We start from the raw sequence: 23605 nt of genomic DNA on the forward strand, positions 1-23605 counted from the left end.
AGGACACCTGGTGAAGGTGAGACAGGTAGTGATTGTGTTGACTGCTGGTGCAGGTAGCAGATGCAGTGATGCTGCTGTTGTTGTTCTGGTTTATGGATAAGTGAGATCACATGTCCAGTTTTGTTTTTGCTAAAACCTTGAGATTATGGTGCAGCAGCTGAAATGAGGTTTCTTCACAGGGTGGCTTGCCTCACATATCATTGTAGGGTTCAGTAAGTCTCTATGTCAAACTGCTGTTACTCTGTTATAAGATGAGTCAGCTGATGTGTTTTGGTCACCTGTGAAGGATGAAGGTGGATCCTTTAACACAAGGATGCTAGATGAACTTGCAGCTGCATGGAGGCAACTTGAAAGTGTTTCTGGTGCAACGAGGCTCTGGCTGCACTGTTATCACTGTGACTTTGACTCAAAGAAGAATTTAATAAAGTTACAATGTAGTGATTTTAAAAACTCTTCATTTCCCCTTATGACACCTCCTCCCTCACAGAGCCTGAAGTAGTCAGGAATCTCAGTGCCACTGAAATCACAACATCCTCTATGACTCTGAAGTGGACTGAACCAGAGGGAAGCAGCTCCTTCTATAGAGTACAGTGGACTGATGGAAATGCAATGAGGAATGACAGTGTCACTGAAAGATATATAAACATCAGTGAGCTGACTGCTGGAGTGCAGTACAATTTTACAGTCACTGCAGTGGCTGGAGATAACAAAACAGTAGGACAGGCAAAGACAATTTCACTGTATACAAGTAAGATGTGTCATACATCACTAACTGCATTTATCAATATATGTTGCCATTATATCCAGTTTAAGCGCTCCTCCAGTTAACCTTTTTAACTGTGGTTTCCATGTTGTTACTTCTGTACTTGGTCTTAGATGAATTATATATCACTGTCATCTTTTCTCCTTTGCGTCCACCTCTCTGTCACTCACAGAGCCTGAAGTAGTCAGGAATCTCAATGTCACTGAAATCACAACATCCTCTATGACTCTGACCTGGACTAAACCAGAGGGAAGCAGCTCCTTCTATAGAGTACAGTGGACTGATGGAAATGTAACTCAGAGTTACAATGTCAGTGTCACATCTAAGACCTTTACTAACCTGACTCCTGGTGTCCAGTATACAATAAGTATTACTGCAGTGGCAGATGATGATCACACTGAAGGACAGAGTACCACTGTTTCTCAGTACACAAGTAAGTAAGCATTTAAATGTAGTTCATACTGTCAGCTAATGACAGTCTGCTGAGGACACCTGGTGAAGGTGAGACAGGTAGTGATTGTGTTGACTGCTGGTGCAGGTAGCAGATGCAGTGATGCTGCTGTTGTTGTTCTGGTTTATGGATAAGTGAGATCACATGTCCAGTTCTGTTTTTGCTAAAACCTTGAGATTATGGTACAGCAGCTGAAATGAGGTTTCTTCACAGGGTGGCTTGCCTCACATATCATTGTAGGGTTCAGTAAGTCTCTATGTCAAACTGCTGTTACTCTGTTATAAGATGAGTCAGCTGATGTGTTTTGGTCACCTGTGAAGGATGAAGGTGGATCCTTTAACACAAGGATGCTAGATGAACTTGCAGCTGCATGGAGGCAACTTGAAAGTGTTTCTGGTGCAACGAGGCTCTGGCTGCACTGTTTTCACTGTGACTTTGACTCAAAGAAGAATTTAATAAAGTTACAATGTAGTGATTTTAAAAACTCTTCATTTCCCCTTATGACACCTCCTCCCTCACAGAGCCTGAAGTAGTCAGGAATCTCAGTGCCACTGAAATCACAACATCCTCTATGACTCTGAAGTGGACTGAACCAGAGGGAAGCAGCTCCTTCTATAGAGTACAGTGGACTGATGGAAATGCAATGAGGAATGGCAGTGTCACTGAAAGATATATAAACATCAGTGAGCTGACTGCTGGAGTGCAGTACAATTTTACAGTCACTGCAGTGGCTGGAGATAACAAAACAGTAGGACAGGCAAAGACAATTTCACTGTATACAAGTAAGATGTGTCATACATCACTTTCTACATTTATCAATATATGTTGCCATTATATCCAGTTTAAGCCCTCCTCCAGTTAACCTTTTTAACTGTGGTTTCCATGTTGTTACTTCTGTACTTGGTCTTAGATGAATTATATATCACTGTCATCTTTTCTCCTTTGCGTCCACCTCTCTGTCACTCACAGAGCCTGAAGTAGTCAGGAATCTCAATGTCACTGAAATCACAACATCCTCAGTGTCTCTGAAGTGGACTGAACCAGAGGGAAGCAGCTCCTTCTATAGAGTACAGTGGACTGATGGAAATACAATGAGGAATGACAGTGTCACTGAAACATATATAAACATCAGTGAGCTGACTGCTGGAGTGCAGTACAATTTTACAGTCACTGCAGTGGCTGGAGATAACAAAACAGTAGGACAGGCAAAGACAATTTCACTGTATACAAGTAAGATGTGTCATACATCACTAACTGCATTTATTATTATATGTTGCCATTATATCCAGTTTAAGCGCTCCTCCAGTTAACCTTTTTAACTGTGGTTTCCATGTTGTTACTTCTGTACTTGGTCTTAGATGAATTATATATCACTGTCATCTTTTCTCCTTTGCGTCCACCTCTCTGTCACTCACAGAGCCTGAAGTAGTCAGGAATCTCAATGTCACTGAAATCACAACATCCTCTATGACTCTGACCTGGACTAAACCAGAGGGAAGCAGCTCCTTCTATAGAGTACAGTGGACTGATGGAAATGTAACTCAGAGTTACAATGTCAGTGTCACATCTAAGACCTTTACTAACCTGACTCCTGGTGTCCAGTATACAATAAGTATTACTGCAGTGGCAGATGATGATCACACTGAAGGACAGAGTACCACTGTTTCTCAGTACACAAGTAAGTAAGCATTTAAATGTAGTTCATACTGTCAGCTAATGACAGTCTGCTGAGGACACCTGGTGAAGGTGAGACAGGTAGTGATTGTGTTGACTGCTGGTGCAGGTAGCAGATGCAGTGATGCTGCTGTTGTTGTTCTGGTTTATGGATAAGTGAGATCACATGTCCAGTTCTGTTTTTGCTAAAACCTTGAGATTATGGTACAGCAGCTGAAATGAGGTTTCTTCACAGGGTGGCTTGCCTCACATATCATTGTAGGGTTCAGTAAGTCTCTATGTCAAACTGCTGTTACTCTGTTATAAGATGAGTCAGCTGATGTGTTTTGGTCACCTGTGAAGGATGAAGGTGGATCCTTTAACACAAGGATGCTAGATGAACTTGCAGCTGCATGGAGGCAACTTGAAAGTGTTTCTGGTACAACGAGGCTCTGGCTGCACTGTTATCACTGTGACTTTGACTCAAAGAAGAATTTAATAAAGTTACAATGTAGTGATTTTAAAAACTCTTCATTTCCCCTTATGACACCTCCTCCCTCACAGAGCCTGAAGTAGTCAGGAATCTCAGTGCCACTGAAATCACAACATCCTCTATGACTCTGAAGTGGACTGAACCAGAGGGAAGCAACTCCTTCTATAGAGTACAGTGGACTGATGGAAATGCAATGAGGAATGACAGTGTCACTGAAAGATATATAAACATCAGTGAGCTGACTGCTGGAGTGCAGTACAATTTTACAGTCACTGCAGTGGCTGGAGATAACAAAACAGTAGGACAGGCAAAGACAATTTCACTGTATACAAGTAAGATGTGTCATACATCACTTTCTACATTTATCAATATATGTTGCCATTATATCCAGTTTAAGCCCTCCTCCAGTTAACCTTTTTAACTGTGGTTTCCATGTTGTTACTTCTGTACTTGGTCTTAGATGAATTATATATCACTGTCATCTTTTCTCCTTTGCGTCCACCTCTCTGTCACTCACAGAGCCTGAAGTAGTCAGGAATCTCAATGTCACTGAAATCACAACATCCTCAGTGTCTCTGAAGTGGACTGAACCAGAGGGAAGCAGCTCCTTCTATAGAGTACAGTGGACTGATGGAAATACAATGAGGAATGACAGTGTCACTGAAACATATATAAACATCAGTGAGCTGACTGCTGGAGTGCAGTACAATTTTACAGTCACTGCAGTGGCTGGAGATAACAAAACAGTAGGACAGGCAAAGACAATTTCACTGTATACAAGTAAGATGTGTCATACATCACTAACTGCATTTATCAATATATGTTGCCATTATAGCCAGTTTAAGCGCTCCTCCAGTTAACCTTTTTAACTGTGGTTTCCATGTTGTTACTTCTGTACTTGGTCTTAGATGAATTATATATCACTGTCATCTTTTCTCCTTTGCGTCCACCTCTCTGTCACTCACAGAGCCTGAAGTAGTCAGGAATCTCAATGTCACTGAAATCACAACATCCTCTATGACTCTGACCTGGACTAAACCAGAGGGAAGCAGCTCCTTCTATAGAGTACAGTGGACTGATGGAAATGTAACTCAGAGTTACAATATCAGTGTCACATCTAAGACCTTTACTAACCTGATTCCTGGTGTCCAGTATACAATAAGTATTACTGCAGTGGCAGATGATGATCACACTGAAGGACAGAGTACCACTGTTTCTCAGTACACAAGTAAGTAAGCATTTAAATGTAGTTCATACTGTCAGCTAATGACAGTCTGCTGAGGACACCTGGTGAAGGTGAGACAGGTAGTGATTGTGTTGACTGCTGGTGCAGGTAGCAGATGCAGTGATGCTGCTGTTGTTGTTCTGGTTTATGGATAAGTGAGATCACATGTCCAGTTTTGTTTTTGCTAAAACCTTGAGATTATGGTGCAGCAGCTGAAATGAGGTTTCTTCACAGGGTGGCTTGCCTCACATATCATTGTAGGGTTCAGTAAGTCTCTATGTCAAACTGCTGTTACTCTGTTATAAGATGAGTCAGCTGATGTGTTTTGGTCACCTGTGAAGGATGAAGGTGGATCCTTTAACACAAGGATGCTAGATGAACTTGCAGCTGCATGGAGGCAACTTGAAAGTGTTTCTGGTGCAACGAGGCTCTGGCTGCACTGTTATCACTGTGACTTTGACTCAAAGAAGAATTTAATAAAGTTACAATGTAGTGATTTTAAAAACTCTTCATTTCCCCTTATGACACCTCCTCCCTCACAGAGCCTGAAGTAGTCAGGAATCTCAGTGCCACTGAAATCACAACATCCTCTATGACTCTGAAGTGGACTGAACCAGAGGGAAGCAGCTCCTTCTATAGAGTACAGTGGACTGATGGAAATGCAATGAGGAATGACAGTGTCACTGAAAGATATATAAACATCAGTGAGCTGACTGCTGGAGTGCAGTACAATTTTACAGTCACTGCAGTGGCTGGAGATAACAAAACAGTAGGACAGGCAAAGACAATTTCACTGTATACAAGTAAGATGTGTCATACATCACTAACTGCATTTATCAATATATGTTGCCATTATATCCAGTTTAAGCGCTCCTCCAGTTAACCTTTTTAACTGTGGTTTCCATGTTGTTACTTCTGTACTTGGTCTTAGATGAATTATATATCACTGTCATCTTTTCTCCTTTGCGTCCACCTCTCTGTCACTCACAGAGCCTGAAGTAGTCAGGAATCTCAATGTCACTGAAATCACAACATCCTCTATGACTCTGACCTGGACTAAACCAGAGGGAAGCAGCTCCTTCTATAGAGTACAGTGGACTGATGGAAATGTAACTCAGAGTTACAATGTCAGTGTCACATCTAAGACCTTTACTAACCTGACTCCTGGTGTCCAGTATACAATAAGTATTACTGCAGTGGCAGATGATGATCACACTGAAGGACAGAGTACCACTGTTTCTCAGTACACAAGTAAGTAAGCATTTAAATGTAGTTCATACTGTCAGCTAATGACAGTCTGCTGAGGACACCTGGTGAAGGTGAGACAGGTAGTGATTGTGTTGACTGCTGGTGCAGGTAGCAGATGCAGTGATGCTGCTGTTGTTGTTCTGGTTTATGGATAAGTGAGATCACATGTCCAGTTCTGTTTTTGCTAAAACCTTGAGATTATGGTACAGCAGCTGAAATGAGGTTTCTTCACAGGGTGGCTTGCCTCACATATCATTGTAGGGTTCAGTAAGTCTCTATGTCAAACTGCTGTTACTCTGTTATAAGATGAGTCAGCTGATGTGTTTTGGTCACCTGTGAAGGATGAAGGTGGATCCTTTAACACAAGGATGCTAGATGAACTTGCAGCTGCATGGAGGCAACTTGAAAGTGTTTCTGGTGCAACGAGGCTCTGGCTGCACTGTTTTCACTGTGACTTTGACTCAAAGAAGAATTTAATAAAGTTACAATGCAGTGATTTTAAAAACTCTTCATTTCCCCTTATGACACCTCCTCCCTCACAGAGCCTGAAGTAGTCAGGAATCTCAGTGCCACTGAAATCACAACATCCTCTATGACTCTGAAGTGGACTGAACCAGAGGGAAGCAGCTCCTTCTATAGAGTACAGTGGACTGATGGAAATGCAATGAGGAATGGCAGTGTCACTGAAAGATATATAAACATCAGTGAGCTGACTGCTGGAGTGCAGTACAATTTTACAGTCACTGCAGTGGCTGGAGATAACAAAACAGTAGGACAGGCAAAGACAATTTCACTGTATACAAGTAAGATGTGTCATACATCACTTTCTACATTTATCAATATATGTTGCCATTATATCCAGTTTAAGCCCTCCTCCAGTTAACCTTTTTAACTGTGGTTTCCATGTTGTTACTTCTGTACTTGGTCTTAGATGAATTATATATCACTGTCATCTTTTCTCCTTTGCGTCCACCTCTCTGTCACTCACAGAGCCTGAAGTAGTCAGGAATCTCAATGTCACTGAAATCACAACATCCTCAGTGTCTCTGAAGTGGACTGAACCAGAGGGAAGCAGCTCCTTCTATAGAGTACAGTGGACTGATGGAAATACAATGAGGAATGACAGTGTCACTGAAACATATATAAACATCAGTGAGCTGACTGCTGGAGTGCAGTACAATTTTACAGTCACTGCAGTGGCTGGAGATAACAAAACAGTAGGACAGGCAAAGACAATTTCACTGTATACAAGTAAGATGTGTCATACATCACTAACTGCATTTATTATTATATGTTGCCATTATATCCAGTTTAAGCGCTCCTCCAGTTAACCTTTTTAACTGTGGTTTCCATGTTGTTACTTCTGTACTTGGTCTTAGATGAATTATATATCACTGTCATCTTTTCTCCTTTGCGTCCACCTCTCTGTCACTCACAGAGCCTGAAGTAGTCAGGAATCTCAATGTCACTGAAATCACAACATCCTCTATGACTCTGACCTGGACTAAACCAGAGGGAAGCAGCTCCTTCTATAGAGTACAGTGGACTGATGGAAATGTAACTCAGAGTTACAATGTCAGTGTCACATCTAAGACCTTTACTAACCTGACTCCTGGTGTCCAGTATACAATAAGTATTACTGCAGTGGCAGATGATGATCACACTGAAGGACAGAGTACCACTGTTTCTCAGTACACAAGTAAGTAAGCATTTAAATGTAGTTCATACTGTCAGCTAATGACAGTCTGCTGAGGACACCTGGTGAAGGTGAGACAGGTAGTGATTGTGTTGACTGCTGGTGCAGGTAGCAGATGCAGTGATGCTGCTGTTGTTGTTCTGGTTTATGGATAAGTGAGATCACATGTCCAGTTCTGTTTTTGCTAAAACCTTGAGATTATGGTACAGCAGCTGAAATGAGGTTTCTTCACAGGGTGGCTTGCCTCACATATCATTGTAGGGTTCAGTAAGTCTCTATGTCAAACTGCTGTTACTCTGTTATAAGATGAGTCAGCTGATGTGTTTTGGTCACCTGTGAAGGATGAAGGTGGATCCTTTAACACAAGGATGCTAGATGAACTTGCAGCTGCATGGAGGCAACTTGAAAGTGTTTCTGGTGCAACGAGGCTCTGGCTGCACTGTTATCACTGTGACTTTGACTCAAAGAAGAATTTAATAAAGTTACAATGTAGTGATTTTAAAAACTCTTCATTTCCCCTTATGACACCTCCTCCCTCACAGAGCCTGAAGTAGTCAGGAATCTCAGTGCCACTGAAATCACAACATCCTCTATGACTCTGAAGTGGACTGAACCAGAGGGAAGCAACTCCTTCTATAGAGTACAGTGGACTGATGGAAATGCAATGAGGAATGACAGTGTCACTGAAAGATATATAAACATCAGTGAGCTGACTGCTGGAGTGCAGTACAATTTTACAGTCACTGCAGTGGCTGGAGATAACAAAACAGTAGGACAGGCAAAGACAATTTCACTGTATACAAGTAAGATGTGTCATACATCACTTTCTACATTTATCAATATATGTTGCCATTATATCCAGTTTAAGCCCTCCTCCAGTTAACCTTTTTAACTGTGGTTTCCATGTTGTTACTTCTGTACTTGGTCTTAGATGAATTATATATCACTGTCATCTTTTCTCCTTTGCGTCCACCTCTCTGTCACTCACAGAGCCTGAAGTAGTCAGGAATCTCAATGTCACTGAAATCACAACATCCTCAGTGTCTCTGAAGTGGACTGAACCAGAGGGAAGCAGCTCCTTCTATAGAGTACAGTGGACTGATGGAAATACAATGAGGAATGACAGTGTCACTGAAACATATATAAACATCAGTGAGCTGACTGCTGGAGTGCAGTACAATTTTACAGTCACTGCAGTGGCTGGAGATAACAAAACAGTAGGACAGGCAAAGACAATTTCACTGTATACAAGTAAGATGTGTCATACATCACTAACTGCATTTATCAATATATGTTGCCATTATAGCCAGTTTAAGCGCTCCTCCAGTTAACCTTTTTAACTGTGGTTTCCATGTTGTTACTTCTGTACTTGGTCTTAGATGAATTATATATCACTGTCATCTTTTCTCCTTTGCGTCCACCTCTCTGTCACTCACAGAGCCTGAAGTAGTCAGGAATCTCAATGTCACTGAAATCACAACATCCTCTATGACTCTGACCTGGACTAAACCAGAGGGAAGCAGCTCCTTCTATAGAGTACAGTGGACTGATGGAAATGTAACTCAGAGTTACAATGTCAGTGTCACATCTAAGACCTTTACTAACCTGACTCCTGGTGTCCAGTATACAATAAGTATTACTGCAGTGGCAGATGATGATCACACTGAAGGACAGAGTACCACTGTTTCTCAGTACACAAGTAAGTAAGCATTTAAATGTAGTTCATACTGTCAGCTAATGACAGTCTGCTGAGGACACCTGGTGAAGGTGAGACAGGTAGTGATTGTGTTGACTGCTGGTGCAGGTAGCAGATGCAGTGATGCTGCTGTTGTTGTTCTGGTTTATGGATAAGTGAGATCACATGTCCAGTTCTGTTTTTGCTAAAACTTTGAGATTATGGTACAGCAGCTGAAATGAGGTTTCTTCACAGGGTGGCTTGCCTCACATATCATTGTAGGGTTCAGTAAGTCTCTATGTCAAACTGCTGTTACTCTGTTATAAGATGAGTCAGCTGATGTGTTTTGGTCACCTGTGAAGGATGAAGGTGGATCCTTTAACACAAGGATGCTAGATGAACTTGCAGCTGCATGGAGGCAACTTGAAAGTGTTTCTGGTGCAACGAGGCTCTGGCTGCACTGTTATCACTGTGACTTTGACTCAAAGAAGAATTTAATAAAGTTACAATGTAGTGATTTTAAAAACTCTTCATTTCCCCTTATGACACCTCCTCCCTCACAGAGCCTGAAGTAGTCAGGAATCTCAGTGCCACTGAAATCACAACATCCTCTATGACTCTGAAGTGGACTGAACCAGAGGGAAGCAGCTCCTTCTATAGAGTACAGTGGACTGATGGAAATGCAATGAGGAATGACAGTGTCACTGAAAGATATATAAACATCAGTGAGCTGACTGCTGGAGTGCAGTACAATTTTACAGTCACTGCAGTGGCTGGAGATAACAAAACAGTAGGACAGGCAAAGACAATTTCACTGTATACAAGTAAGATGTGTCATACATCACTTTCTACATTTATCAATATATGTTGCCATTATATCCAGTTTTAGCCCTCCTCCAGTTAACCTTTTTAACTGTGGTTTCCATGTTGTTACTTCTGTACTTGGTCTTAGATGAATTATATATCACTGTCATCTTTTCTCCTTTGCGTCCACCTCTCTGTCACTCACAGAGCCTGAAGTAGTCAGGAATCTCAATGTCACTGAAATCACAACATCCTCAGTGTCTCTGAAGTGGACTGAACCAGAGGGAAGCAGCTCCTTCTATAGAGTACAGTGGACTGATGGAAATACAATGAGGAATGACAGTGTCACTGAAACATATATAAACATCAGTGAGCTGACTGCTGGAGTGCAGTACAATTTTACAGTCACTGCAGTGGCTGGAGATAACAAAACAGTAGGACAGGCAAAGACAATTTCACTGTATACAAGTAAGATGTGTCATACATCACTTTCTGTATTTATCAATATATGTTGCCATTATAGCCAGTTTAAGCCCTCCTCCAGTTAACCTTTTTAACTGTGGTTTTCCGATGATGTTACCCCTGTACTTTGTCTTAGATGAATTATGTTTTACTGTCATCTTTTCTCCTTTGCGTCCACCTCTCTGTCACTCACAGAGCCTGAAGTAGTCAGGAATCTCAATGTCACTGAAATCACAACATCCTCTATGACTCTGACCTGGACTAAACCAGAGGGAAGCAGCTCCTTCTATAGAGTACAGTGGACTGATGGAAATGTAACTCAGAGTTACAATGTCAGTGTCACATCTAAGACCTTTACTAACCTGACTCCTGGTGTCCAGTATACAATAAGTATTACTGCAGTGGCAGATGATGATCACACTGAAGGACAGAGTACCACTGTTTCTCAGTACACAAGTAAGTAAGCATTTAAATGTAGTTCATACTGTCAGCTAATGACAGTCTGCTGAGGACACCTGGTGAAGGTGAGACAGGTAGTGATTGTGTTGACTGCTGGTGCAGGTAGCAGATGCAGTGATGCTGCTGTTGTTGTTCTGGTTTATGGATAAGTGAGATCACATGTCCAGTTCTGTTTTTGCTAAAACCTTGAGATTATGGTACAGCAGCTGAAATGAGGTTTCTTCACAGGGTGGCTTGCCTCACATATCATTGTAGGGTTCAGTAAGTCTCTATGTCAAACTGCTGTTACTCTGTTATAAGATGAGTCAGCTGATGTGTTTTGGTCACCTGTGAAGGATGAAGGTGGATCCTTTAACACAAGGATGCTAGATGAACTTGCAGCTGCATGGAGGCAACTTGAAAGTGTTTCTGGTGCAACGAGGCTCTGGCTGCACTGTTTTCACTGTGACTTTGACTCAAAGAAGAATTTAATAAAGTTACAATGCAGTGATTTTAAAAACTCTTCATTTCCCCTTATGACACCTCCTCCCTCACAGAGCCTGAAGTAGTCAGGAATCTCAGTGCCACTGAAATCACAACATCCTCTATGACTCTGAAGTGGACTGAACCAGAGGGAAGCAGCTCCTTCTATAGAGTACAGTGGACTGATGGAAATGCAATGAGGAATGACAGTGTCACTGAAACATATATAAACATCAGTGAGCTGACTGCTGGAGTGCAGTACAATTTTACAGTCACTGCAGTGGCTGGAGATAACAAAACAGTAGGACAGGCAAAGACAATTTCACTGTATACAAGTAAGATGTGTCATACATCACTTTCTACATTTATCAATATATGTTGCCATTATATCCAGTTTAAGCCCTCCTCCAGTTAACCTTTTTAACTGTGGTTTCCATGTTGTTACTTCTGTACTTGGTCTTAGATGAATTATATATCACTGTCATCTTTTCTCCTTTGCGTCCACCTCTCTGTCACTCACAGAGCCTGAAGTAGTCAGGAATCTCAATGTCACTGAAATCACAACATCCTCAGTGTCTCTGAAGTGGACTGAACCAGAGGGAAGCAGCTCCTTCTATAGAGTACAGTGGACTGATGGAAATACAATGAGGAATGACAGTGTCACTGAAACATATATAAACATCAGTGAGCTGACTGCTGGAGTGCAGTACAATTTTACAGTCACTGCAGTGGCTGGAGATAACAAAACAGTAGGACAGGCAAAGACAATTTCACTGTATACAAGTAAGATGTGTCATACATCACTAACTGCATTTATCAATATATGTTGCCATTATAGCCAGTTTAAGCGCTCCTCCAGTTAACCTTTTTAACTGTGGTTTCCATGTTGTTACTTCTGTACTTGGTCTTAGATGAATTATATATCACTGTCATCTTTTCTCCTTTGCGTCCACCTCTCTGTCACTCACAGAGCCTGAAGTAGTCAGGAATCTCAATGTCACTGAAATCACAACATCCTCTATGACTCTGACCTGGACTAAACCAGAGGGAAGCAGCTCCTTCTATAGAGTACAGTGGACTGATGGAAATGTAACTCAGAGTTACAATGTCAGTGTCACATCTAAGACCTTTACTAACCTGACTCCTGGTGTCCAGTATACAATAAGTATTACTGCAGTGGCAGATGATGATCACACTGAAGGACAGAGTACCACTGTTTCTCAGTACACAAGTAAGTAAGCATTTAAATGTAGTTCATACTGTCAGCTAATGACAGTCTGCTGAGGACACCTGGTGAAGGTGAGACAGGTAGTGATTGTGTTGACTGCTGGTGCAGGTAGCAGATGCAGTGATGCTGCTGTTGTTGTTCTGGTTTATGGATAAGTTAGATCACATGTCCAGTTCTGTTTTTGCTAAAACCTTGAGATTATGGTACAGCAGCTGAAATGAGGTTTCTTCACAGGGTGGCTTGCCTCACATATCATTGTAGGGTTCAGTAAGTCTCTATGTCAAACTGCTGTTACTCTGTTATAAGATGAGTCAGCTGATGTGTTTTGGTCACCTGTGAAGGATGAAGGTGGATCCTTTAACACAAGGATGCTAGATGAACTTGCAGCTGCATGGAGGCAACTTGAAAGTGTTTCTGGTGCAACGAGGCTCTGGCTGCACTGTTTTCACTGTGACTTTGACTCAAAGAAGAATTTAATAAAGTTACAATGTAGTGATTTTAAAAACTCTTCATTTCCCCTTATGACACCTCCTCCCTCACAGAGCCTGAAGTAGTCAGGAATCTCAATATCACTGAAATCACAACATCCTCAGTGTCTCTGAAGTGGACTGAACCAGAGGGAAGCAGCTCCTTCTATAGAGTACAGTGGACTGATGGAAATGCAATGAGGAATGACAGTGTCACTGAAATCACAACATCCTCTATGACTCTGAAGTGGACTGAACCAGAGGGAAGCAGCTCCTTCTATAGAGTACAGTGGACTGATGGAAATACAATGAGGAATGACAGTGTCACTGAAACATATATAAACATCAGTGAGCTGACTGCTGGAGTGCAGTACAATTTTACAGTCACTGCAGTGGCTGGAGATAACAAAACAGTAGGACAGGCAAAGACAATTTCACTGTATACAAGTAAGATGTGTCATACATCACTTTCTGTATTTATCAATATATGTTGCCATTATAGCCAGTTTAAGCCCTCCTCCAGTTAACCTTTTTAACTGTGGTTTCCATGTTGTTACTTCTGTACTTGGTCTTAGATGAATTATATATCACTGTCATCTTTTCTCCTTTGCATCCACCTCTCTGTCACTCACAGAGCCTGAAGTAGTCAGGAATCTCAATGTCACTGAAATCACAACATCCTCTATGACTCTGACCTGGACTAAACCAGAGGGAAGCAGCTCCTTCTATAGAGTACAGTGGACTTATGGAAATACAATGAGGAATGACAGTGTCACTGAAACATATATAAACATCCGTGAGCTGACTGCTGGAGTGCAGTACAATTTTACAGTCACTGCAGTGGCTGGAGATAACAAAACAGTAGGACAGGCAAAGACAATTTCACTGTATACAAGTAAGATGTGTCATACATCACTTTCTGTATTTATCAATATATGTTGCCATTATATCCAGTTTAAGCCCTCCTCCAGTTAACCTTTTTAACTGTGGTTTCCATGTTGTTACTTCTGTACTTGGTCTTAGATGAATTATGTTTCACTGTCATCTTTTCTCCTTTGCATCCACCTCTCTGTCACTCACAGAGCCTGAAGTAGTCAGGAATCTCAATGTCACTGAAATCACAACATCCTCTATGACTCTGACCTGGACTAAACCAGAGGGAAGCAGCTCCTTCTATAGAGTACAGTGGACTCATGGAAATGTAACTCAGAGTTACAATGTCAGTGTCACATCTAAGACCTTTACTAACCTGACTCCTGGTGTCCAGTATACAATAAGTATTACTGCAGTAGCAGCTGATGGTCACACTGAAGGACAGAGTACCACTGTTTCTCAGTACACAAGTAAGTAAGCATTTAAATGTAGTTCATACTGTCAGCTAATGACAGTCTGCTGAGGACACCTGGTGAAGGTGAGACAGGTAGTGATTGTGTTGACTGCTGGTGCAGGTAGCAGATGCAGTGATGCTGCTGTTGTTGTTCTGGTTTATGGATAAGTTAGATCACATGTCCAGTTCTGTTTTTGCTAAAACCTTGAGATTATGGTACAGCAGCTGAAATGAGGTTTCTTCACAGGGTGGCTTGCCTCACATATCATTGAAGGGTTCAGTAAGTCTCTATGTCAAGCTGCTGTTACTCTATTATAAGATGAGTCAGCTGATGTGTTTTGGTCACCTGTGAAGGATGAAGGTGGATCTTTTAACACAAGGATGCTAGATGAACTTGCAGCTGCATGGAGGCAACTTGAAAGTGTTTCTGGTGCAACGAGGCTCTGGCTGCACTGTTATCACTGTGACTTTGACTCAAAGAAGAATTTAATAAAGTTACAATGTAGTGATTTTAAAAACTCTTCATTTCCCCTTATGACACCTCCTCCCTCACAGAGCCTGAAGTAGTCAGGAATATCAGTGCCACTGAAATTACATCATAGAGAAGGTAAAGGTTGGAGAACTTATGGTTTAGGGCCGATAAGTTGGCATCTGTTTTCAGTGTGCACTGGAGTGGTTTAAAGTTGGTATAACACAGGCTGGATGAGATTCAGCTCAATCTGAGGTTACTGTGGTTGACTGCTAGTTTGGACGTCAGCTACAGTGATGTTGTTATTCTACTAGACCATGGTGACAACAAAAGAGTTCACATGTGAAGCAAAAGTCCAGATCTTCCTTTTTTTGGATAATACTGGTCCAATCCTTAGCTTCGGTCACAACCTCTGGGTAGTGACTGAAAGAATGAGGTCATGGAAACAGCAGTTGAAATGAGTTTTCTCCACTGGGTGGCATGTTTCATTATAGTGTGAGAAGCTGGGTGATCCAGGAGGGACAGAAGTGAAATGAGGTGGTTTGTCACCTCTCAAGGGTGACCCGAAGAAGTGTGGTGACACCACTAACTGAAAGTGGATCCCATAATGCCAATCAAACTCGATGAATGGATGAATCAGCTTGATAACTTTGTCACTATTACTACTGTGATCTTGATTCAATGAAGAATTCGGAATATGGTCCATAAAAACACAATTACACATCTTTATGATAGGTTTCACAAAGATACATAGTAAGATGCAATTTGAAAATTCTTTATTTCCCCATATCATCCCTGTCTAACTCACAGAGCCTCAAGTAGTCAGAAACCTCACTATCGCTGTATTCACCACATCCTCTGTGTGTCTGAGCTGGACTAAACCAGCAGGAAACAGCTCCTTCTATAGAGTACAGTGGACTGATAAGACAGCCAACTAGAATCTCAATGTCAATTAAACAGAAATAAATGTCACTGCACTGACTGCTAGAGTGCAGTACAATTTTTGCTGCGGTTTTCTGATGATGTAACTCCTGTACTTTGTCTTAGATGAATTATGTTTCGTTGTCATCTTTTCTCCTTTGCATCCACCTCTCTGTCACTCACAGAGCCTGAAGCAGTCAGGAATCTCAATGTCACTGCATTCACAACATCCTCAGTGTCTCTGAAGTGGACTGAACCAGAGGGAAGCAGCTCCTTCTATAGAGTACAGTGGACTTATGGAAATACAATGAGGAATGACAGTGTCACTGAAACATATATAAACATCCGTGAGCTGACTGCTGGAGTGCAGTACAATTTTACAGTCACTGCAGTGGCTGGAGATAACAAAACAGTAGGACAGGCAAAGACAATTTCACTGTATACAAGTAAGATGTGTCATACATCACTTTCTGTATTTATCAATATATGTTGCCATTATATCCAGTTTAAGCCCTCCTCCAGTTAACCTTTTTAACTGTGGTTTCCATGTTGTTACTTCTGTACTTGGTCTTAGATGAATTATGTTTCACTGTCATCTTTTCTCCTTTGCATCCACCTCTCTGTCACTCACAGAGCCTGAAGTAGTCAGGAATCTCAATGTCACTGAAATCACAACATCCTCTATGACTCTGACCTGGACTAAACCAGAGGGAAGCAGCTCCTTCTATAGAGTACAGTGGACTTATGGAAATACAATGAGGAATGACAGTGTCACTGAAACATATATAAACATCCGTGAGCTGACTGCTGGAGTGCAGTACAATTTTACAGTCACTGCAGTGGCTGGAGATAACAAAACAGTAGGACAGGCAAAGACAATTTCACTGTATACAAGTAAGATGTGTCATACATCACTTTCTGTATTTATCAATATATGTTGCCATTATATCCAGTTTAAGCCCTCCTCCAGTTAACCTTTTTAACTGTGGTTTCCATGTTGTTACTTCTGTACTTGGTCTTAGATGAATTATGTTTCACTGTCATCTTTCTCCTTTGCATCCACCTCTCTGTCACTCACAGAGCCTGAAGTAGTCAGGAATCTCAATGTCACTGAAATCACAACATCCTCTATGACTCTGACCTGGACTAAACCAGAGGGAAGCAGCTCCTTCTATAGAGTACAGTGGACTCATGGAAATGTAACTCAGAGTTACAATGTCAGTGTCACATCTAAGACCTTTACTAACCTGACTCCTGGTGTCCAGTATACAATAAGTATTACTGCAGTAGCAGCTGATGGTCACACTGAAGGACAGAGTACCACTGTTTCTCAGTACACAAGTAAGTAAGCATTTAAATGTAGTTCATACTGTCAGCTAATGACAGTCTGCTGAGGACACCTGGTGAAGGTGAGACAGGTAGTGATTGTGTTGACTGCTGGTGCAGGTAGCAGATGCAGTGATGCTGCTGTTGTTGTTCTGGTTTATGGATAAGTTAGATCACATGTCCAGTTCTGTTTTTGCTATAACTTTGAGATTATGGTACAGCAGCTGAAATGAGGTTTCTTCACAGGGTGGCTTGCCTCACATATCATTGAAGGGTTCAGTAAGTCTCTATGTCAAGCTGCTGTTACTCTATTATAAGATGAGTCAGCTGATGTGGTTTGGTCACCTGTGAAGGATGAAGGTGGATCTTTTAACACAAGGATGCTAGATGAACTTGCAGCTGCATGGAGGCAACTTGAAAGTGTTTCTGGTGCAACGAGGCTCTGGCTGCACTGTTATCACTGTGACTTTGACTCAAAGAAGAATTTAATAAAGTTACAATGTAGTGATTTTAAAAACTCTTAATTTCCCCTTATGACACCTCCTCCCTCACAGAGCCTGAAGTAGTCAGGAATATCAGTGCCACTGAAATTACATCATAGAGAAGGTAAAGGTTGGAGAACTTATGGTTTAGGGCCGATAAGTTGGCATCTGTTTTCAGTGTGCACTGGAGTGGTTTAAAGTTGGTATAACACAGGCTGGATGAGATTCAGCTCAATCTGAGGTTACTGTGGTTGACTGCTAGTTTGGACGTCAGCTACAGTGATGTTGTTATTCTACTAGACCATGGTGACAACAAAAGAGTTCACATGTGAAGCAAAAGTCCAGATCTTCCTTTTTTTGGATAATACTGGTCCAATCCTTAGCTTCGGTCACAACCTCTGGGTAGTGACTGAAAGAATGAGGTCATGGAAACAGCAGTTGAAATGAGTTTTCTCCACTGGGTGGCATGTTTCATTATAGTGTGAGAAGCTGGGTGATCCAGGAGGGACAGAAGTGAAATGAGGTGGTTTGTCACCTCTCAAGGGTGACCCGAAGAAGTGTGGTGACACCACTAACTGAAAGTGGATCCCATAATGCCAATCAAACTCGATGAATGGATGAATCAGCTTGATAACTTTGTCACTATTACTACTGTGATCTTGATTCAATGAAGAATTCGGAATATGGTCCATAAAAACACAATTACACATCTTTATGATAGGTTTCACAAAGATACATAGTAAGATGCAATTTGAAAATTCTTTATTTCCCCATATCATCCCTGTCTAACTCACAGAGCCTCAAGTAGTCAGAAACCTCACTATCGCTGTATTCACCACATCCTCTGTGTGTCTGAGCTGGACTAAACCAGCAGGAAACAGCTCCTTCTATAGAGTACAGTGGACTGATAAGACAGCCAACTAGAATCTCAATGTCAATTAAACAGAAATAAATGTCACTGCACTGACTGCTAGAGTGCAGTACAATTTTTGCTGCGGTTTTCTGATGATGTAACTCCTGTACTTTGTCTTAGATGAATTATGTTTCGTTGTCATCTTTTCTCCTTTGCATCCACCTCTCTGTCACTCACAGAGCCTGAAGCAGTCAGGAATCTCAATGTCACTGCATTCACAACATCCTCAGTGTCTCTGAAGTGGACTGAACCAGAGGGAAGCAGCTCCTTCTATAGAGTACAGTGGACTTATGGAAATACAATGAGGAATGACAGTGTCACTGAAACATATATAAACATCCGTGAGCTGACTGCTGGAGTGCAGTACAATTTTACAGTCACTGCAGTGGCTGGAGATAACAAAACAGTAGGACAGGCAAAGACAATTTCACTGTATACAAGTAAGATGTGTCATACATCACTTTCTGTATTTATCAATATATGTTGCCATTATATCCAGTTTAAGCCCTCCTCCAGTTAACCTTTTTAACTGTGGTTTCCATGTTGTTACTTCTGTACTTGGTCTTAGATGAATTATGTTTCACTGTCATCTTTTCTCCTTTGCATCCACCTCTCTGTCACTCACAGAGCCTGAAGTAGTCAGGAATCTCAATGTCACTGAAATCACAACATCCTCTATGACTCTGACCTGGACTAAACCAGAGGGAAGCAGCTCCTTCTATAGAGTACAGTGGACTGATGGAAATGTAACTCAGAGTTACAATGTCAGTGTCACATCTAAGACCTTTACTAACCTGACTGCTGGTGTCCAGTATACAATAAATATTACTGCAGTGGCAGATGATGATCACACTGAAGGACAGAGTGCCACTGTTTCTCAGTACACAAGTAAGTAAGCATTTAAACGTGGTTCATACTGTCAGGTAGTGATATCAGAGAGAAGGTAAAGTCTGGGGAACTTATGGTTTAGGGACAATAAGTTGGCATCTGGTTTTAGTGTGCACTGGAGTGGTTTAAAGTTGGTATAACACAGGCTGGATGAGATTCAGCTCAATCTGAGGTTACTGTGGTTGACTGCTAGTTTGGACGTCAGCTACAGTGATGTTATTCTACTAGACCATGGTGACAAGAAAAGAGTTCACATGTGAAGCAAAAGTCCAGATCTTCCTTTTTTTGGTTTATACTGGTCCAATCTTTAGCTTTGGTCAAAACCTCTGGTTAGTGACTGAAAGAATGAGGTCATGGAAACAGCAGTTGAAATGAGTTTTCTCCACTGGGTGGCATGTTTCATTATAGCGTGAGAAGCTGGGTGATCCAGGAGGGACAGAAAAGAGATGAGGTGGTTTGTCACCTCTCAAGGGTGACCCGAAGAAGTGTGGTGACACCACCAACTGAAAGTGGATCCCATAATGCCAATCAAACACGATGAATGGATGAATCAGCTTGATAACTTTGTCACTATTACTACTGTGACCTTGATTCAATGAAGAATTCTGAACATGGTCCATAAAAATCCAATCTGCATTTAATATTATATGTTACCATTATAGCCAGTTTAAGTCCTCCTCAAGTTAACCCTTTTAACTGTGGTTTTCCGATGATGTTACCCCTGTACTTTGTCTTAGATGAATTATGTTTTACTGTCATCTTTTCTCCTTTGCATCCACCTCTCTGTCACTCACAGAGCCTGAAGTAGTCAGGAATCTCAATGTCACTGCATTCACAACATCCACTGTGTCTCTGACCTGGACTAAACCAGAGGGAAGCAGCTCCTTCTATAGAGTACAGTGGACTGATGGAAATATAAATCAGAGTTACATTGTCAATGTAACATTTAACACCATTACTAACCTGACTCCTGGTGTCCAGTATACAATAAGTATTACTGCAGTGGCAGATGATGGTCACACTGAAGGACAGAGTACCACTGTTTCTCAGTACACAAGTAAGTATGCATTTAAATGTGGTTCATACACTTTCAGGTAGTGAGAGTTTGCTGAGAAGATGAAGTGCACTGATTTCAACTCTCACTTCAGGGTTGGGTTCTTGCTCCGAAATACTAGTGATGCACCTTTTTAGTTGATGACATTGCTAATACTCAATTTTGTGCTTTACTGCTTTGCTTTTCTTACATGTTGATATTTTTCTTTGTGTTGATTCTGTTTTTCTTCATTTTCATGTTTTGGATATTCTTCTCTCCTCTTCTTTAGAACCAGGTACAATTGGGCATATTGATGTATCCACAACCACATCCTCCATCTCACTGATCTGGAAGGCATCTGCTGGTGAATCACTGACCTACAAGGTGGAGTGGCACAACGGTGGAGCACCGGTGTTCAGAAACACAACCAATACTTCCACTGTGCTATCTGACTTGAGCCCTGGTACAAACTACACAATCACAATTGTTGCCATTGCTGGAGATAATCAGACACAAGGAGACCCCTTCATATACTCTGCAGTCACAAGTAAGCCACATGTTCTGTGTTTAACATTTTCAATTTAAAAATGTGCAATTGTGACAAAAGTTACTTAAGAGGTTTCCTATTTGCACATGGTATCAGAAAATGCAAAGTGTTCTGTTCTTTCATTTCCCCATACAGTAAGTTTTCCACATAATTTGGGTTATTGCTGGTTTTGATGACAAATCTGTCAATGTATTATTCTATAGCTATAAACAATGTGTTGTTTTTATTCCCTTCTTCTTGTGTTTATCCTACATTCTCAGAACCTTCTGTGGTCAGTGATCTTACTGTGACTGCAGTCACAACATCGTCTGCGTCTCTGACCTGGACTCAACCAGAGGGCAATGTAACCTCATACATTGTTCAGTGGACTGCAGAAAAAACCATCAATAAGGCCACCAATGAAACCTCATTAACCATCCAAGGTTTAACCCCTGGATTCCAGTACAACATTACAGTGACTGCTGTTGCTGGAAATTCCTCAAACAAGGGAGAAGGAACCTCAATAACTACCATCACAAGTAGGTCCATGCTTTTGCGGGAAAGTGTATCTTTGTAGAAGCAAAAGTTGTGAGATAAAGCAAACAAAACAAAAAATAGAAGCTAAAATTAATTAAATAATAAAAGTTAAAAAAAAAAAAAAATTTATTTATATATGTAGGAATATATTTATTGATTTTAATTGATTAAATATCCATGTGCTGCAATTATTTGTATTATATTTAATATATGCCATTTCAAGATGTGGCCTATTTGTCTATTGTTTTTACAATGCAATCACTGTGTAGTGCCTGAGAATCCTGGAAACATCACGGTCACAGCACGAGGAACCGATAATCTGAGCATCAACTGGACCTTACCTGAAGGGAGGGCTGATTACTACATGGTGAACATCTCAAATGAGAATCTGCTATATTCGTATAGCAATACAACAGCAAACACCTCAGCCCACTTTACTGGTTTACATCCTGGGAGAGTCTATGTTATCACAGTGACTGCTGTAGCTGGAAACTTCAGGAAGACATCTGACCAGTCCTCATTTGCCACTGGTAAGTTCAACATCTTGCTGTTGACTTTTAACGTTTTTGTCATTTTCAGATCTTGTGCAGCAATTGAATGCAGTTTATTTAAATGGGTTTAAACCATTAAATCAGATCTGAATGACAGAAACATAGAAAGAAATGCTTAAAAAGTCTGATTGTGTGTCAGTCACAAACATTTTTCCCTTGTACATAATAGCCTATATTTACATGTATATCAGTACAAGAGCTCCTCAAATAATGATCAGTAGCCAAACAATTATAGAAAAATATAAAGTAATAAGTGTGTGTGTGTGTACCTGAAACTCAGTCATTATTTAAACTTTTATTCAAACCTTTTAGTTCCCACACCTCCTGGTTCCATCGTTATCAGTCAGGTGACAAACACTTCGCTCCATCTGCAATGGGCGACTCCCGCCTTGATGGAAGGTGCTCCAAACATCAGCTATTATATCACCTATCAGCGCCAGGGTGGTGAACTACAAAATAATAGCATCACAATCAATAACACAGTGCTGTCCTCGCTGTCCTCTGGAATGTCCTACAATATAACTGTGAAAACAATTGGACCCCAAAATTTAATGAGCGAGGTTGTCAGTAATTCTGCATACACCCGTAAGTGCTTCTCTATTCCTTGGAGTGATTAAATTCATTTTGCACTGTTTGTAATATTTGTTCTATATTCTAATTCTATATATTATTATAAATGTGTTATTTATATAGAAATTTCCTCTTATTTTTCTTTGCAAATAAAATTTTCCTTACTTGTTGTTGTTCTAGGGCCCAACCCTGTGTTGAATCTTGTAGCCAGCCCTAAATCCACCACCTCAGTAAAAGTGAAATGGTCATACCCACAGGAAGACCAGCCATACTACGTATACGTTGTTCAAACCTACAATTCTACAGGAACACTTGTTGACAACAAAACAGTCAGTAATAAAAGCACTGATGTACATGACCTTGAGCCAGGAACTAGATACAATATCACTGTCACGACAATAGCAGCACAAGGAAGTGAATCCACGGCAGAACAGACGTTCAGTTACACAAGTAAGGCCTTACATTGAAATGCTTTCAAACTGCTGAAACATTAACGGGTTCAGCAGTATCTATGTACATAGGATACCACAAAAATGCAAATTACACTTTTCTGTTGTGGTCTTATTTTACATAACCCTCTACTCTATTTGCTGCAGTGCCCAAAGCAGTGACCAACCTTACAGTGACGGATGTACAAACAACTGCCATCCAGCTGACGTGGCTCAGACAAAGCGATCATAAGCCTTCCTACTCCTACTGGGTGGTAGCACTCCAGGACAACGAGGTGGTTCAGAATAATTCAGCAAAGATGGAAAATTACACCTTCTTCAATCTGACCCCTGGAACACTGTACAGTTTCAATGTGTTCACGGTTGTAGAAGGAGTCAAGTCCACTGTGGAAAGCACATCAAGCTACACAAGTATGCCTTCAAAGTTTCTAAAATGTGTTTTTTTATATATTTTATACGTTGTTGCTGGTTTAAAAGATTAATTTACCTAATCAAAATTGCAGTGAGTAGTACTAACCTAAGGATTA

At 41.0% G+C, this 23605-nt stretch overlaps 5 protein-coding genes across 11 annotated transcripts in view; all 5 read left to right on the forward strand.

Moving 5' to 3' along the window:
- LOC122985757 (receptor-type tyrosine-protein phosphatase eta) overlaps positions 1-23605 on the forward strand; it is a 57004-nt gene that overhangs the window by 21035 nt on the left and 12364 nt on the right. For 2 of the 5 annotated variants that reach the window (XM_044356638.1, XM_044356642.1), the window contains exons 1-9: positions 17338-18964; positions 19152-19412; positions 20209-20469; positions 20735-20992; positions 21253-21510; positions 21778-22038; positions 22372-22644; positions 22810-23079; positions 23226-23489. In XM_044356638.1, coding sequence (XP_044212573.1) covers positions 18652-18964; positions 19152-19412; positions 20209-20469; positions 20735-20992; positions 21253-21510; positions 21778-22038; positions 22372-22644; positions 22810-23079; positions 23226-23489 — 2419 coding nt within the window. In that variant the 5' untranslated portion in view covers positions 17338-18651. Of the gene's footprint in view, positions 1-17337; positions 18965-19151; positions 19413-19652; positions 20470-20734; positions 20993-21252; positions 21511-21777; positions 22039-22371; positions 22645-22809; positions 23080-23225; positions 23490-23605 lie in introns of those variants that run through there. The other 3 variants (XM_044356639.1, XM_044356640.1, XM_044356641.1) reach the window with 2 other exon arrangements.
- LOC122985762 (receptor-type tyrosine-protein phosphatase eta-like) lies at positions 3587-6018 on the forward strand. Its single transcript, XM_044356648.1, has 3 exons — positions 3587-4140; positions 5128-5388; positions 5576-6018. The coding sequence occupies exons 1-3, from the start codon at positions 4002-4004 to the stop codon at positions 5842-5844; spliced, it is 669 nt and encodes a 222-aa protein (XP_044212583.1). The 5' UTR covers positions 3587-4001; the 3' UTR covers positions 5845-6018.
- Positions 8227-12769, forward strand: LOC122985759 (receptor-type tyrosine-protein phosphatase eta-like). 3 transcript variants are annotated; one of them, XM_044356643.1, is made up of 8 exons: positions 8227-8780; positions 8968-9228; positions 9768-10028; positions 10216-10476; positions 10666-10926; positions 11466-11726; positions 11914-12174; positions 12362-12769. In XM_044356643.1, the coding sequence occupies exons 1-8, from the start codon at positions 8642-8644 to the stop codon at positions 12628-12630; spliced, it is 1974 nt and encodes a 657-aa protein (XP_044212578.1). In that variant the 5' UTR covers positions 8227-8641; the 3' UTR covers positions 12631-12769. The 3 variants fall into 3 exon arrangements, with proteins under 3 accessions (XP_044212578.1, XP_044212580.1, XP_044212579.1); XM_044356645.1 differs by lacking the exon at positions 10666-10926; XM_044356644.1 differs by lacking the exon at positions 8968-9228.
- LOC122985761 (receptor-type tyrosine-protein phosphatase eta-like) lies at positions 13316-14576 on the forward strand. The gene is made up of 3 exons (XM_044356647.1): positions 13316-13533; positions 13721-13981; positions 14169-14576. The coding sequence occupies exons 1-3, from the start codon at positions 13323-13325 to the stop codon at positions 14435-14437; spliced, it is 741 nt and encodes a 246-aa protein (XP_044212582.1). The 5' UTR covers positions 13316-13322; the 3' UTR covers positions 14438-14576.
- LOC122985760 (receptor-type tyrosine-protein phosphatase eta-like) lies at positions 14619-17291 on the forward strand. Its single transcript, XM_044356646.1, has 3 exons — positions 14619-16249; positions 16437-16697; positions 16884-17291. The coding sequence occupies exons 1-3, from the start codon at positions 15937-15939 to the stop codon at positions 17150-17152; spliced, it is 843 nt and encodes a 280-aa protein (XP_044212581.1). The 5' UTR covers positions 14619-15936; the 3' UTR covers positions 17153-17291.

This window comes from Thunnus albacares, chromosome 7, assembly GCF_914725855.1.
Source record: "Thunnus albacares chromosome 7, fThuAlb1.1, whole genome shotgun sequence".
Taxonomy (NCBI): Eukaryota; Metazoa; Chordata; class Actinopteri; order Scombriformes; family Scombridae; genus Thunnus; species Thunnus albacares.

Coding starts and splice junctions, on each gene's coding strand:
- LOC122985762 (XM_044356648.1), top strand. CDS start 4,002: ATGAGGAATGACAGTGTCACTGAAACATATATAAACATCAGTGAGCTG. Junction 4,141..5,127: donor GACAATTTCACTGTATACAA/GTAAGATGTGTC, acceptor CCTCCCTCACAG/AGCCTGAAGTAGTCAGGAAT. Junction 5,389..5,575: donor GACAATTTCACTGTATACAA/GTAAGATGTGTC, acceptor TGTCACTCACAG/AGCCTGAAGTAGTCAGGAAT.
- LOC122985759 (XM_044356643.1), top strand. CDS start 8,642: ATGAGGAATGACAGTGTCACTGAAACATATATAAACATCAGTGAGCTG. Junction 10,477..10,665: donor GACAATTTCACTGTATACAA/GTAAGATGTGTC, acceptor TGTCACTCACAG/AGCCTGAAGTAGTCAGGAAT. Junction 10,927..11,465: donor CACTGTTTCTCAGTACACAA/GTAAGTAAGCAT, acceptor CCTCCCTCACAG/AGCCTGAAGTAGTCAGGAAT.
- LOC122985761 (XM_044356647.1), top strand. CDS start 13,323: ATGACTCTGAAGTGGACTGAACCAGAGGGAAGCAGCTCCTTCTATAGA. Junction 13,534..13,720: donor GACAATTTCACTGTATACAA/GTAAGATGTGTC, acceptor TGTCACTCACAG/AGCCTGAAGTAGTCAGGAAT. Junction 13,982..14,168: donor GACAATTTCACTGTATACAA/GTAAGATGTGTC, acceptor TGTCACTCACAG/AGCCTGAAGTAGTCAGGAAT.
- LOC122985760 (XM_044356646.1), top strand. CDS start 15,937: ATGTTTCGTTGTCATCTTTTCTCCTTTGCATCCACCTCTCTGTCACTC. Junction 16,250..16,436: donor GACAATTTCACTGTATACAA/GTAAGATGTGTC, acceptor TGTCACTCACAG/AGCCTGAAGTAGTCAGGAAT. Junction 16,698..16,883: donor GACAATTTCACTGTATACAA/GTAAGATGTGTC, acceptor TGTCACTCACAG/AGCCTGAAGTAGTCAGGAAT.